The sequence below is a fragment of the Grampus griseus genome (genome assembly GCF_964374135.1).
Source record: "Grampus griseus genome assembly, chromosome: 3".
Lineage (NCBI taxonomy): Eukaryota > Metazoa > Chordata > Mammalia > Artiodactyla > Delphinidae > Grampus > Grampus griseus.
The window spans coordinates 33,405,354-33,422,303 of NC_139019.1; the positions used below are offsets into that span (position 1 = coordinate 33,405,354).

At 41.6% G+C, this 16,950-nt stretch overlaps 1 protein-coding gene across 1 annotated transcript; it reads left to right on the forward strand.

The window, feature by feature from the left end:
- Nucleotides 1-848: 848 nt before the first annotated feature.
- Nucleotides 849-13,881, forward strand: PTGER4 (prostaglandin E receptor 4; the record flags this gene model as incomplete). Its single annotated transcript, XM_082651145.1, has 2 exons — nt 849-1,718; nt 11,931-13,881. The coding sequence occupies 2 exons, from the start codon at nt 849-851 to the stop codon at nt 12,519-12,521; spliced, it is 1,461 nt and encodes a 486-aa protein (XP_082507271.1). The 3' UTR covers nt 12,522-13,881.
- Nucleotides 13,882-16,950: the final 3,069 nt, after the last annotated feature.

A 16,950-nucleotide genomic window follows, 5' to 3' on the forward strand; every position in this document is an offset into this window, starting at 1 on the left:
CGCGGCAGTACACCTGAGCGCCGTCCGTCCGCGGACGAGACCCGCGGGCTTCGCAAAGCTTGGATCGTCTTTGAAGAAACGAAGGAAAGGAGAAAGAAAAAAAAATCCAAGATCAGGCTTCACTGACCCATTTCGCTGTCCTTCTGGTTCTCCAAGTTTTTGAAAGCTGACCGCTCTGACCCCTGTACCGGAAAATTGGCAGCCACCGAGAGCAGGCTCTGAGAAGGCAAAGGCTTGGTAAGCTCCACACTGAGCGGGGCAAGGCTGAGGGCAGGGTGAAGGCGTGTCCAGGATATCCGAGGCTTGACCCTGGGGGCTTACGTGGCTGCCACCTCCGCGGCTACCACAGGTGAGATAGGGTTGGAGGCACTGGGCAGAGAGCGGTGGGCGGGCGCCCCTTGAGCCGAGCCAGGGAGGGAAGAGCGCGCTCTCCAAATTATCTTCCGTAACCTGGTTTCAGTGAGACTTTTATTGACTCAGAATCTGTCGGGAAAACGAGCAAAACACTTTTCCCTTGAGATAAGTCTTGTTCATCTTGGCAGTGGATGAGTTGGCTTGGAGGAGGAGAGAATGGCAGTACTAACGTATAAATATTAATGCCAGTAGAGTGGTGCTGCTGGCAGGACGTATCCGGAGCCTGGAGATTTCGGTAGCCGCAGTTGGTAAGTGGCTACAATCCACAAAGTAGGATCGAGTTGCTCCCCTGGTCTCATCAGCATATTGTCTCTTGGGCGCGGGTCTGACACCTTTTTGCAAGTGGTAATTTCCGCTCACCGCGTCTTTGTCTCTCTCCTACCAACAGCAGACCCAGCCTCGCGATCCAAGGCAGTGTACCGCCGGCCACCACCATGGCCACCCCTGGAAGCAATGCATCCGCCCTGGCCTCCGACCGACTGAACAGCCCAGTGACCATCCCGGCGGTTATGTTCATATTCGGGGTGGTGGGCAACCTGGTGGCCATCGTGGTGCTGTGCAAGTCGCGCAAAGAGCAAAAGGAGACGACTTTCTACACATTGGTATGCGGGCTGGCGGTCACCGACCTGCTGGGCACATTGCTGGTGAGCCCGGTGACCATCGCCACGTACATGAAGGGCCAGTGGCCCGGGGGCCCCGCGCTGTGCGAGTACAGCACCTTCATCCTGCTCTTCTTCGGCCTGTCGGGGCTCAGCATCATCTGTGCCATGAGTATCGAGCGCTACCTGGCCATCAACCACGCCTACTTCTACAGCCACTACGTGGACAAGCGGCTGGCGGGCCTCACGCTCTTCGCGGTCTACGCGTCCAACGTGCTCTTCTGCGCGCTGCCCAACATGGGCCTGGGCAGCTCGCGGCTGCAGTACCCGGACACCTGGTGCTTCATCGACTGGACCACCAATGTGACGGCGCACGCCGCCTTCTCCTACATGTACGCGGGCTTCAGTTCCTTCCTCATTCTCGCCACCGTGCTCTGCAACGTGCTCGTGTGCGGCGCGCTGCTCCGCATGCACCGTCAGTTCATGCGCCGCACCTCGCTGGGCACCGAGCAGCACCACGCGACCGCCGCCGTGGTCCAGGCCGCCTGCCGGGGCTCCTCGGCCGCCGCCTCGCCCGCCCTGCCGCGCCTCAGCGACTTTCGCCGCCGCCGGAGCTTCCGCCGCATCGCGGGCGCCGAGATCCAGATGGTCATCTTACTCATCGCCACCTCCCTAGTGGTGCTGATCTGCTCCATCCCGCTTGTGGTGAGTGGCTGGGGCCAGGGCTCCACTCGGCCCTTTTCCTTCATCCACCTCCCTCCTCCATCTCCCGCTCCCTCCTCTTCCTCTCATTCCTCGGCCACCAACGCGTCTCCTCCAGGTAGGGGCTGGATCTGCACGGTCTGCTTCTCAGAGCAGCCCCGACCTCTTTTTAGGCCCCGTCGCTAAAGAGATGCAGCAGGTGCCTTTCCCCTACATCGCCGTTTCCTTCCCCGAAACCCGGGTTCTCTCTCTCTCTCTCTCTCTCTCTCTCTCTCTCTCTCTCTCTCACTCTCAATCTCTCGCTCGCTCTCTCTCTCTCTCTCTCTCTCTCACTCTCTCACTCTCTCGGGACAGCCCCTACCCCTTGATGCCTGACACTGGTCTTCAGCCTTCCGGGAACACCCGCCGCACTCTGTCAGATGCGGAGGGGAAACCGTTGTAGTGTGACTTAGCCCCGTCCTCTGCACTGTCTAGGGCAGAATCCGAAACATCAGGTGGTGATCTCTTTGGTGTACACTCCTTACAATAGTGGGGTTTTTATTTATGTCGGGTTTTTTGGTAGATTATGTAGAATTTTAGAGCTAGAAGGGACATTGGATGCATTTTGGTCTAGTCTAACTCCTTCACTTTACACAGGGAGTGACTTGCTTAAAATAATCCAGCAGAGCTAGTCTATCAAGCTGAACTCCCTGCTCTTTACCATGGTGAGAAGCACATCGCAGTGCACATGTGGCCCTACACAGGCATGGTCCAGACTCGGGTTCCGTCATTCTCTCTAGGGGCCAGGAAAGCAAGGTTTCTCAGGGGGCATATTAAGGGCAGCCTGATGTACATGGGGTATTGAATTCGAATCATCAGCTGTGAGAGGTACAGTGCCTTTCTAGAGAAATGGGGTTTTAGAGATGGCCATCTTATTTATTGCCAAGCCAAAGCCGTGCAGCTTGAAATGAACCTCAGACCCTTCTGACTCCAAACCCTGCCTCTCTTCTATTACGTCATGTCTCCCTCCGAGAACGCTTGTAATGTTGGCCTTCGCAGCAGTGTGTGTATTTGAGTTTTGGTACACTTTATTTTCAGGACACCACCTTCTTTTAAATTGCCTTTGGATTAACTTTCAAAGTGTTTTAAAATGTCATAAGCAGGAAGGTTGAAAGCCTACCGAGTTCTCCTCTGTTTGCACTAGAAACCCATGGGCAGATGCACATACGACTGTATCTAGAGTTTCTCTTGAAAGCAACTAGTTCTGAGTTTTTCCATCTCTCAAAACACCTCATTCCTGGAAATTCTAAACTATCAACTCAAAAAAGTTTGGGTTTTTTTTTATGCTGACTGGGAGCAAAAGAAAATAAATGTAACAGCTTATTATTCCTTCTTTTCCCTTATTAATGCCGTTCGGGGGATCTTTAATATAAAAATATTATATCTCTCGTAAAATTGACTGTAAATGGAAGGAACTTCGAAGTGGCTGAGAGCCAGCATACAGTAGCTTCTTGCCAATTTGTATAAACAGAAGTAAATATAATTGGCCAGAAGGGCCTTTAAACCATTGCAGGACCCAGTATAATTTACAGAATTGATCGAGCCACATAAATATATTTTACTGTCTGTAATGGCAACTCAGAATAAAGTGAGATTTTGGAAGAAACAGCTCTGCTCCTGCTGGGGCTTCCTTCTGTGGCCTCTGCGTTATGTTTTACAGAACAGTAAATGCCAAAGTGAGTTGTTGTTGTTTGCAGAACATGCACTTGAAGGAACTGACAAATTAGAGCCAGAAGCTTAGCGACATGCATATACTTTTAAAATGTGTTTTGGTTGGAGATAAGCATGTGAAGCTGTTGATTACCGCACAGTCACAGATGAATTGTTTTCTTCAAGCCTCTTATGAGCTGAAATAGCAGATCTGACCCAATGGTGCAGGGCCATTTATCACAAAGCCTTTGACATTATTTGAGAAGTAAGAGGCAAGAAATTATAGGAGCTGTATTTGTGGTTTGCAAATTAACCACATTTTAACTAACAGGGACTATACTCTATATAAAGTCAGTATCAAGTAGTAGATATTAAGTCATTTTACCCTGAAAATTGACAATGGCTCAGCTGAGAAGTAATCACATGGACATACCTTTGTAAGGAATAAGGAATCGTACAAGTAATGGCAGCTTCAGTTTTTAGCCTTTAGTTTTGGCCACTAAAATCTAATTTCAGAATCAATTTAATTGTAAATTAATGATAAGAACGGTGTCATTGTACTACTCACCCAGCCACAGTTTAGCAATTACTGAAAGAATTAAAAGGGAAACATCCACAACTGTAACCTTCCTTGGGTTATTTTTACAACTTTCTTGTTTTTCATGTTTCTCTTATTCATATTGTAATTTAAGTTGAAAGTTTCTGAACTTTGACATTTAAAATAGTCAGATCTATCTTCAGTTCCAAGGAAACTAATGAAGCATCTCTTTTAACTTTATCAAATAAAGTTGGTCACTAATCCTATCTGAGGCAAATCAAACCCTTCGAAACATTTAAAATGCTTTGGAAATAATAGAGCAAATACAGTTTATGTGCAGTTTAGCAAAGCGTGACTCACAACATATAAGGAAAACAAGCAGTCACTGCAAAGGACCCACATTTTTTATCTTTTGGACACCAGGGAAGGAAAAACTACAGTGGCTCTTAGAGGGCAGTTGGTATTGAATTTAGGATCAAAAGTAAATTTTAATTTGTTATCCAAAATATATATGTTGCATAAATAGAACTTGGAATGGAAATTTGAGAAAGGTTGGAAAATTAGTTGTGGATATATAAGGAACTGTGCTGAAGTTGCAAAATTTTCTAAAGCGAGTCATAAACAATGAACAGAAAAGATATAAATACAATGGACAGGGAACATTACATGACAAGGTTTTGTGGGAAGGCGGCGGTTGTCATTTTGTCTATTCTATTTATAACCAGGCTCTGGTTTTTAAAATACAAGAGAAGCTAAAGAAATGAAAGAATCTATGCTTAAGATAATAAAAGGGATTGAATTCTTTAGAAATATGTGAGACAGCCTCCTAAGGTCCTGGTGTTAAATGCTGCAGCTGGATCAACGTCTGGTGCCTAATTTTGCAGTTACTAATGTTACGATAATGATTATAATCCAATCTTTTGCCTCAGGGCTAAACAGTTACACTGTAGGATTTGAAAAGGCATTTTCCCCGCATGCACAGGCAAGCCATGGCAGTATTTATTGCTTACTCGTTTCTTTTATTTTCTTCTTACTTTGAAGTAGCAAGCATTCATCTCTGTTAAGGGCAGAATGGCCAATTTGATTCATCTTCTGCCTGGGACAGGTGAAACTTAGGTCTTCAGGAAAATAGCTTCCTGTGAGTGTTTATTTGTTTCCTTACTATAAACTAGTTGTCTGCATAAAGACTTCATCCGCATCTGATCAGTAAAGGTTTATTAGAGCAGAGGAAAGCTGTGTAGATTTTTGTTTACTGTAGGCAGGCTGAAATTGGAATCTTAAAACAACTGATGGGGTTTCAGATGCGTAAAAATCACATCTAGAGGTACACGAGGAATACCATAAATCCAGGCACGATTACAGCAGAACCTGAAGGATCTGATTATTGTTTTCAAATATATTTGGCTAAATTAAAAAATAGCAATGCCCCAAAGCAGATTTTTAGCCATAACATAAAATTGCAGACCCAGCAGTAGTAAGTACCTTGAAGACTGCAAAGCAGCACGTAAAAGTAAGGTGTTTTCCCTGCATCTCATCTGAGTCTTAAAAAAAGCTCTAGGATTCCTCAACTGCAGATGAAGACTTATATCATGCTACTTCCTGGGTGGCTGTGGGTGAGTCCTAGTCTAATGTTCCTTTCGCCATGCTGTGCTGACCTGTCAAGGCTTGGTTATGGAACATCTGCTAATAAGATATTTTTCCCCCAGAGCTGAAGTGATTCTTGCAGGTTCCTATTAGAATGTTGAAAGTTAGAGTTTAAAAAAACAAACACTGCAGAAATAAATTTTCAATGTACAGACCTGACCTACAGAGACGAGGCAATTCGCCTGCAGTTAAAATGGCCAGTTAGTGAGGCAGAGGGAAGGAGAACAGAGCTCTCACTCCACCACACAGCCAAGCACTCTCTCCACTCTCCTTTACTTAGAGATATTTTTTGTCACTAAATTAAAAAAAAAAAAGGTAAGCATTTCTAGTAACAGCTGTGTCAATTTTGGACTCTTCACAGGGCAGTTAGATAACTGAGCACACACAGATCACTCCTTTTATGTGCTCAGAACAGAACAAGGAGCACACGCACACAAATCCAGTTACAGGTTCTTGTCATTTGTTGGAAAACATTTCTACCTCGACAGTCAACTACCAAATCAGTCTAATCAAAATTTCAACATTCTTTTTCAATTAGACATTCCCCACCAACAAGTTAATTCTTAAACAGAAAGTGTGTGTTTTTGATACCGTGTCATTAACTATATACCCCAAAGCTACCTCTAAGCTGTGGTTTAAAAATTATTGGTATATTCCACAGTGGCCAAGCCTCCACATACTTGTACTAAGCCCTTTCATAATTTGCTCATAAATTCTTTATGGAGCAGGGCCAGCATTTATCTTTACAACATGTAGCCTCCCTTATAGCTTTCCTGTCATCACATCTAATTTTGAATTTATCATCTTTTCTCCAAGTTATGTTCCAATGCTCCTGAATCCTAATGTCTAGTCATCTTTGAGAAGTTTAGAATATTGTCATGTATGCCAATTTTAACAAGAAGCCACAGGCGCAAATCTGCAGCTACTGAAAAGTAGACTTTTAAAATGGCAAGAGACTGTATGTGTTGTTTGTATTCAGTGAATTCTTTTAAGGTGTTCCCCCGCCCGCCTCCGACTCAAAGGTTCAGTTTTCTCAGCAGCACACTCTTCCAAAACTGAAAACTGCCTGAACATGTTTATTTGTGTAACAAGAGCCCATTGGACAAGAATTGCAGAAAAGTGCTTTCCCCTCCCTACATGACACTGAAGTCCTGCTGTGGATGGTCCCATCTTAATCTGGGGTTTCCCCCCTTTCGGCAGAGCAAATCAAGTAGCCTTTAAAGTAAGGCAGAGATGGCTGTGTTTTTTTCAAACCTTATGAAGTACGTGGGCATTTTGTTCTTTTTTGCCTTCTTTTTCTCTACTTAAAGTCAGTCTCCATTGAGAACATGCTGCAAAGGAAAACTCTTTCATCTTGATTTTTTTCCAATGATTTGACCAACTTTTGAGAATGTTTTTACCCGAATTTGGAATGTTGCTTTTCAAACTCACGTTTATGCTACCCCGTGAGGTCTCCTTTCCTGAGAAGACATTAAATGACCAGGTTCAGTAGCTTGTATTAATTGTAAGCACCGCCCCCCCCACCATGGAACTCTGAAATAAAGCTCTTTCATTCCCTTAACAGTAGTCAGAATTAATTACTGCTGAATATGAAGTGAGCCACAAAGATGATTCTTTCCTTGCCTCTCGTCACCTTTGATTATGTAAGTCCATTATTAATTTTTTTTTACAACACTCTGACTTTTCTGAAAGGTCATGGGAATTTAAAAATTGAATGGTAACTCCTAATATTACATTCCCTTAAATAGCTACAAATTTCATTCCTTCTATATCCATTTCAGCTGTTCAAAATTCTTCCTCCTTTCAGGAGTAAGGAAGCAGTGGGAGAAACAACTAGCAACAAAACATTTCTATGTTAAAAATTTGAAAAAAAAAATTTGAGAAATGCAAAGTTTAGAATTAACCAAGATTCTGTTCTGAAAGAGGGTCTTGGAGGTGGCTGGGCAAAATACTTCTTTTTCTTTAAATTAATTTATTTGTTTTTGGCTGTGTTGGGTCTTCGTTTCTGTGCGAGGGCTTTCTCTAGTTGTAGCAAGCGGGGGCCACTCTTCATCGCGGTGCGCAGGCCTCTCACTATCGCGGCCTCTCTTGTTGCGGAGCACAGGCTCCAGATGCGCAGGCTCAGTAGTTGTGGCTCACGGGCCTAGTTGCTCCACGGCATGTGTGATCTTCCCAGATCAGGGCTCGAACCCGTGTGTTCCCTTGCATTGGCAGGCAGATTCTCAACCACTGCGGAAAGGGAAGCCTGCAAAACGCTTCTTAAGCGGCCTGTGGGACCAAAAACTCCCAAGTGGAGCAACACTGCCACCTAGAGGTTGGAAGTCTCAAATTCGCACAAATCCTGCCTTAGGTTTTTCACTAGAGGCTACTATACACCAGGGAGGGCCTGATACTAACAGATTTAAATCTATCCTTTCTTTTACCCTTAGGAACCTACTGTGTGAGAGTAAAATATAGATCTCATGCTTTTTACCAATAATTCCCTTGTCAGGAAATAATTCTTAAACAGAAGGCCAGCCGGCCTTAAAGCAGAAAAAGCAACATGGAAGTCATCTGGAGACCTGAGCCCCAGACCAAAATCGCCCACCAACAGGGTGGGGGATCTAAATAAGATTCTCAAAACGTCCAGGTTTCTGTAACACTTCATCTGAGAAAAGGTCCGTAGACCTGAGGGAATCTCGATGCCCAGGCGCAGCTGAGAACCTCAATAAAGAGTACGGTGGGAGGAAACCAAGATGCTTTGTTTCACTGGTTTTTGAAAGGATAGAAAATCAGTCATCCTTTGTCTTGATAGTATTTAACCAAACATGGTTTCTAATAGTATTTTAAGAGTAGTCATCATATACTGCTGTTCATTCTAGTTCAGTTTTTATTTAGCTGTCTTCCAGAGATCAAGGTAATAATTTCATCTTAGAGCCATGTGACCGCGTTATTCTATGAGATTTGCAGGACTGCTATTGCTTATTCAAAACATTTAGCACCAGATGTGTTTTAAATTCAGAACTTCTTGGCTTTTAGAAGAGTAATTTAGTAATATACTAAATGTATAAATGTATAAAATGTAATATCCCCAACAGAACTGGAACAGGACCTCTGGAGCAAAACATAGGAATATTCACATTAAGTAGAATAAATAAAATTATAAATCACTTCATGGTCTAGTCAGTTCAGGTTTTACAACCAAAAACAAAACAAATGAATAACAAAACAATAACAACTTCTTGATAAAGGATTATAAGCCTGTGGTTGATTGAGGTCTAAACTCCAGTGTAGGAAGAAACAGAAATGCAGTTACACCTCACTGATCTATAGCATCATCTAGAAATAAGTTTCGTATAAGTTGAGTTTTGCAGATTAATGAAATTTATTTACACATTTTAGACATTTTTATCCAATTTGTTATAAATCTTTCTAAAATATCCCTATTCTTTCTTAGTGACTCATACACCATGAACATTAATTATTATACTGTATGGCAAAGTGGCAATGTCATCAACTCTTATTAAAGTTAGAGATATTTGTCCCTAATTAAATGGCTCCAGCTATGTTTTTATGAGTTCTTTCTTCTTTTTATGGTTTTTTAATGCATCCTCCTTGGCTGTGAGACTCACTTCTTACTTCTCCCTAACCTTAAATAATTACTGAAGGCAATAATAATTATCAAATAATTACTAAAGACAGACGGCAGTTATCTTAAAACCACTATTTTTATATGAATTACAATGAGATTTTTATATAAAAGATCCTGGTGGAATTAAAAGTAAGACCCAGACATCATCATCATCATCCTTTAAGAGAAAAATTCTGGGGGTTTTTTGAATTTATATATATATACACACACACACATATATTTATTTATTGAGATATAATTGATATATATTTGTTTCAGGTGCACAGAATAAGGATTCAATATTTTTATATATTACAAAATAATCACCACAATAAGTCTAATTAACATCTATCCCCACACATAATTACAAGACGTTTTTCCTATGATGAGAACTTCTAAGATCTGCTCTTCAGGAGTAAATGTGAAAGTGTACATTTAACAAGTACTTTTTTGAAGCAGACTCACAGATATAGAGAACAAACTAGTGGTTACTAGTGGGGAGAGGGAAGGGGGAGGGGCAACAAAGGGGTAGGGGATTAAGAGGTACAAGCTATTAGGTATTAAATAAGGTACAAGAATATATTGTACAACACAGGGAATACAGCCAATATTGTATAATAACTATAAATGGAGTATAACCTTTAAAAATTGTGAATCACTCTATTGTACACCTGTAATTTACATAACATTGTACATCAGCTATACTTCAGTTTTTTAAAAAGAGTAAAAACTAACAAGTGCTTTTACCTCTAAGGAATAAAATGATAGTCTTCCTTCAGTTTATACAAATTCATACTCTTTTCATTGAGTCATCTGAAGTTCCCAGAAGTTGGCATATCATTTCATTCTTCCATGACTTGGCATTTTAAATAGAGTAATTCTATATGCAATGTCTGGGCTTCCCTGGTGGTGCAGTGGCTGAGAATCCGCCTGCCAATGCAGGGGACATGGGTTCGAGCCCTGGTCCAGGAAGATCCCACATGCCACAGAGCAACTAAGCCCATGCGCCACAACTACTGAGCCTGTGCTCTAGAGCATGCGAGCCACAACTACTGAGCCCATGTGCCACAACTACTGAAGCGGGCGCGCCTAGAGCCCGTGCTCCGCAACAAGAGAAGCCACCACAACGAGAAGCCTGCGCACCGCAGCGGAAGAGTAGCTCCTGCTTGCTGCAACTAGAGAAAGCCCGTGCGCAGCAACGGAGACCCAACGCAGCCAAAAATAAATAAAATAAAATGCTATGTCCTTCCTTCTAAATTCAGCAAACTCCCACTCATCCATCAAAACTCAGTCCAAGCTCCTCTCCCACAGGAAGCATCTTCTGATGCCCTCCCCTCCAGGTCTGGGTTAGCTGTGCCCCCTGTAAATGCCTCATCATTTATCCCCAGCAATAGTTGATCTACCTTCCTGTTTTGCACGCTGGAGGTTACTCTCTGCCTTCAAGTGTTGTTTGGTCTTTAATGCAACTTTTTGTGCCCAGAACCCATCACAACGCCTAACACACAATAAAGGCTTACTATTAAATGATTAAATGCATGAAAGAATATGAGTAAATAAGTGATTACGGTAAGAGCAAAAACGTTTAACTGTCAAAAATAAGACTCCACAACAGCAAAAAGGTTGTTAGGGTCTCCTTGTGTTTACTTCATTCATGCCATCCCGGCCTGTGCTGGGCTGGCAGCGTGCCCCTTCCCTTGAATAGCTCAAACTGCACTAGAATGAGTTGTCATCCTGTTGGGCTGTCCAGAGTGCTCTTGGCTGTTTACTGGCTCAAATGCTCCAGAGACACAAAGGAGGGATGGATTCCCTGAGTGGCAGTTGTTGAGCAAAACTATAGTTCCCAGGCAGCAGGGAGCCAGTGAAGGCTTAGCAGCCAAGTAGCATAATCAGATCTGCATTTTAAAAATAACCTCCTGGTGGTAGTTTGGAGGATGGATTGGAAAGAACAGAAATCGGAGGTGGGAAAGCTAGTTTGGTGGTTGATACAGTTACCCAGGTGAGGAATGCAGTTAGAGGGAAAAAAGGGGAAAGGTTTTCTTTTTTTCTTCTTTTCATTTATTGTATTTATTTATTTATTGACATATAGTTAGCTTATAGAAAAGATTTTTGAAGGAAGAGTTGATAACACTAGATGATTATTATAACCGGGGAACAGATTCATATAGAGAAAATAAAAACTATTCTCTGGTCATTCTAGATGATACTAGATTCAGATATTGGTTTAAAAGTTTCCAGGCTATTCTTTCTAGATCCTAAAATAAATTTCTGGGCTTTTCTGTGATTAGATGATTAGTTGACTTCCAAAATAAGTTTCATTTAAATATATACAAAGCCAACTGGCATAAAGGAAATGAGTGCCTATTGGGGAAAAAAAGATACTTCATTAGAATTACAAAAACTTGAAAGCACTCACAGAAATGAAGTTAATAAAATTATTCTCCAGGGAACTTCATGCATATGTTACCTGTACACACATTACATTCTTTTATACCCTCTTTGATCTTGGGAAGATATTCATAAGGTAGTTACAAATATATTGAAGTTACACTGACTTGAAACATAAATGTTAATCGGTGGTTCTTCTGAAGCTAATTGTGTATGCTGCTCTTTTCCTGGCACTTATTAACAGAAAAGAGGGCAGCTACCTAATGTTACTAAGTTAGACGTTGCATAAAAATGTTTCTCCCAGTTGCTTAATGATAACCACTAAAATGTGGGCATCTCATTTACACAGGTGCGGGTGTTCGTCAACCAGTTATATCAGCCAAATTTGGAGCGAGTGATCAGCAAAAACCCAGATTTGCAGGCCATCCGAATTGCTGCTGTGAACCCCATCCTGGATCCCTGGATATACATCCTCCTGCGGAAGACAGTGCTCAGTAAAGCGATAGAGAAGATCAAATGCCTCTTCTGCCGCATCGGGGGTTCGCGCAGAGAGCGTTCGGGGCAGCACTGCTCTGACAGTAGAAGGACATCCTCTGCCATGTCCAGCCACTCTCGCTCCTTTTTCTCCCGGGAGCTGAAGGAGGTCAGCAGCACGTCTCAGACCCTCCTTTACATGCCAGACCTCAGTGAAAATAGCCTTGGAGGCAGGAATTTGCTTCCGGGTGTGCCTGGCATGGGCCTGACCCAAACAGACAGCACATCACTTAGGACTCTGCGAATATCAGAAACCTCAGACTCCTCACAGGGGCAGGACTCAGAGAGTGTCTTACTGGTGGACGAGGTTGGTGGGAGTGGCAGGGCTGGACCTGCCCCAAAGGGGAGCTCCCTGCAAGTCACATTTCCCAATGAAACACTGAACTTATCAGAAAAATGTATATAGTAGTGAAGGAAAGAAATACAGCACTATTTCTGGAAGCTTCTAAGATCCTGTGCAATAGACACATAAATGAACTGTTTAGCCGTGCTCAGAAGGGCCCTCTTCATTCTACAATGCACATTAGAGAATATCCTGGCTTTTGGGCACTTTTCAAACAATCAAGTTGATTCCTATGGGTCCCGAGGTCTGAAGCACATTGGTTGCCATCTCGCTATGATACAGGATTTCGGTTACAACTTGATGGCTGGGAAGATGTACCCTCAGTTTTTCTACTTGATAGGAGGATGGCATAAGTTTGCTATTTTCATAACATCAAGAGCTTTATATCTGGCACACAGCAGAAGGCCAGGTACAGAAGGGCTCTATTCCAATAAACTAGGAGGACTATCTTATGGATGATTTACGTGTCTCACTAAAGCATGAAATGTGAATTTTATTGTTGTAAATATGATTTAAAGTATTTAAAGTATCGTCTTCTCTGTGAGAAGGTTTATTGTTAATACAAGGTATAATAAAATTATGGTAACCCCTCTCCCCTAGTATAACCAGCTGAAGTTGCAGATGTTAGATATTTTTCATAACCAAGTTCAGGCTATGGTGTTGAAAATTCACAGTGAGAGTCGTATCTATAAAAAAGATAAATTTTTAAAAGAAAGAGTTTAGCACTATTAAAGGAATAAAGCAAAATACTATTGAAGACACGAAAATTACAGGCCAAAATATTAAAGTTCTTTCTAAGCTATGTGTAATACATAGTAAAAAACGTTTAGTGATGCTGCATGCATTTATCCAGAAAACTGTGATTTCAGGAGAAACTAATATGCTGATAAATATTTTGTACTTCTGTCTTCTCTAGCTGGTACTTTTTAAAATGTAACATAAATTTTAAAAAGTGTTTAATAAGTAACCCATAATTGAAGTATATAATATAAAAATAAAAAGTCTAAGCAGCTTGTTTCCCCCCCAGAATTGTGCATAGTTTTACTTTCCTAAGGAATGATCTAGAATATTCTTTAAAATTTAAGAGAAAGGCAGATTGCACCATGAAGGGCTTTACTTGGAGGCGTGGAAGGATTGGTTAAATTAGCCTTTCACAGATGTCACAACAGAAGGGGTACAGAAATTGGGCATGTAAGGGTCATCTTTTAAAAGTTTTGTGTTAACGCCCAGTAATGCTGTACACATATTTGAAGGACTTTCTCAAAGAAATATTAAGCATGTTTTGTTGCTTAAAGTGTTTTTGTGAATTGCTTGGTTGTAATTAAATTGAGCCTGATAGTGATGTGGTTTTAAGCAGTTGTACCAACTGAAATTATTTTGGAGATTATAATAAATAAATACACTCAGTCTGAGTTCCATATCATCAGTTTTGGAAAACTTGTGTGATTTTTGTGTGTTTGTTTCAGGTCATCTTTCATCTTTTTTAATTGAAATATTTAAAATTTTTTATTTTAAAATAATGTCGAAGGTAAAGTTACAAGAATAGCACAGAGCCTTGGATCCACTTAGTGAAGACGGGCATTTAGAAACCAAGATCTGGGTGCGAAGTGTACTCAAAATTACCAGTCTGTATGGATAGTACGGGAGACAGTATTATGCTTAACTTGCTACATGTGAAGTATCCAAATATTTAATATTAAAAAATTAGCATAAACTTGTGACCCTTCCTACTTGTTAATTCTCTAGATCAGTGCTTTTCAAGCTTTAGCATGCATCACAGTCATCTGCAAGTCTTGTGAAAACACGAAGTTTCTGATTCAGTAGGTCTGGGGTATATCCTAGGTGATGCTGATGCTGCCAGTATTAGAACACACTGAGTAGCAATCCCCAGGAGTGAGGTTATGATTTTTTTTTTTTGCGATTTTTTTTTTAGAGAGATTTTTGGATGATATCAGAAAAGCTAGACTGTCATCTTCACAGTCCTGATGGCTTAGTGATTTCCGGCTGAGGGAAAAGGAGATCTGGCTCTTTCTACTTTACCGTGCTAACCAATGAAGAATAGGAAACAATGTTTTCAGAGAATATTTTACCTGTGAGAGAAGCTTTTGTTTTTCTTCCATGTATATGGACAATGAGACAACATCTAAATTTACGTATAAATGAATATATATATTCATCACCCATGTTCACGGAGGAAAAACAAAGCCTCATTCAGAAGTCAGCATTACTAATAGTCAAGGCATAATCTCACTCATCCTTTACTTCAGGTTCACCACCCGGAATGCTGATTCTGGCTTATTCTTTTTTTTAATTGGAATAAAACACATATAATAAAATTTGCCTTGTAAAGTATTGTAGCATATTCATAGAGTGCAACCATTACTCCTAATTCCAGAACATATTCATCATCCCCAAAAGAAACCACATACCCATTTGCAGTCACTCCCAATTCACCTTTCCCCCTAGACCCTGGCAACCACTGTATCTCTATGGATTTGCCCATTCTGGACATAAATGTAATCATACAATATGTGGCCTTTACTGTCTGCATAATATTTTCAAAGTTCATCCATGTTGCAGCATGAATCAGTACTTCATTCCTGATTTATGGCTGAATAATATTTCATTGTGTGAATATACCACATTTTGTTTATCCATGCATCAGTTGATGAGCATTTGGGTTGATCCCATTATTTGGCTGTTATTAATACCGCTGATAGCCACAGTTGTGTACAAGTATTTGTGGGAACATATTGTTTTCAATTCTCTATATACCTGGGAGTGAAACTGCTGGGTCATTTATTAAGTATATATTTACCTTTTTGAGGAACTGCCAAATGTTTTTCCAAGTGACTGCACCATTTTACATTCCCACCAGCAATGTACAAGCGTTTCAAGTTTTTCACATCCTCATCAATACATGTTATTGTCTTTTTAAATTATTACGGTCATCCTAATGGGTATGAAGTGGTGTCTCACTGTGGTTTTGATTTGCATTTCCCTAGTGACAAATGATGTTGAGAATCTTTTTTATAATTTTTTTAAATGGTAATTTTATATATATATTTTTTTTTTTAATTAATTTATTTTTGGCTGCGTTGGGTCTCCGTTGCTGCACGTGGGCTTCTCATTGTGGTGGTTTCTCTTGTTGTGGAGCACAGGCTCTAGGTGCACGGGTTTCAGTAGTTGTGGCATGTGGGCTCAGTAGTTGTGGCTCACGGGCTCTAGAGCACAGGCTCACTAGTTGTGGCGCATGGGTTTAGTTGCTCTGTGGCATGTGGGATCTTCCCAGACCAGGGCTCAAACCTGTGTCCCCTGCATTGGCAGGCAGATTCTTAACCACTGTACCACCAGGGAAGTCCCAATGTTGAGAATCTTTTCGTATGCATACTGGCCATTTGTATATCTTCTCTGGAGAAATGCCCATTCAAATCATTTGTGCATTTTTAAATTGGATAATATGTCTGTATTAGTTTGCTAGGGCTGCCATAACAAAGTACCATAGACTGGTTGTCTTCAACAACAGAAATTTATTTTCTCACAGTCCTGGAGGTTGAAGGTCCAAGATAAAGGCACTGGCAGATTTGGTTTCTCCCAAGGCCTCTCTCCTTGGCTTGTGATGGTTGCCTTATTGCTGTCTTGCCACGTGGCCTTCTCTGTACACATGCATCCCTGGTATCTCTTTAAGAGGACACCAGTCAGGGGCTTCCCTGGTGGCGCAGTGGCTAAGAATCCACCTGCCAATGCAGGGGACACAGGTTTGAGCCCTGGGCCGGGAAGATCCCACATGCCGTGGAGCAACTAAGCCTGTGTGCCACAACTACTGACCCTGCGCTCTAGAGCCCATGAGCCACAACTACTGAAGCCCGCATGTATAGAGCCTGTGCTCCTCAACAAGAGAAGCCACCGCAATGAGAAGCCCACACACCTCAACGAAGAGCAGCCCCCGCTCGCCGCAACTAGAGAAAGTCCGCGCACAGCAATGAAAACCCAATGCAGCCATAAATAAATAAATAATTTATTTAAAAAAAAAAAAAGACACGGGTCACATTGGATTAAGGCCCACCCTATGACTTCATTTAACTTAATTACCTCCTTAAAGGCCCTATCTCCAAATACAGTCACACTGGGGGTTTTAGGGCTTCACCATGTGAATTTCAGGGGGATACAATTCAGTCCATACACTGTCTTTTTATTGTTGAGTCTGGCTTATTCTAAAAAGAACGAAAGGAAGAAAAACTTCAGCATTGTTCGTCATCCATTCCACATTTACTTATAAGACTTACCAACTATGTTATGCAAAGACAGTTTTTTTGTTGTGGGAAACTTGTTTCTGATCATTTAGAGTGTCAAACTTTCTATGCAGGACAGTTTTGATTATCTAACTGGCTAGTATTAAATCCTACCTGGTCCCAGTAGGATATAGCAGACAGGAAGATAATTTTAACACCATCTCATAATCTTTAAGACAATCTCATAATCTAACCAACCA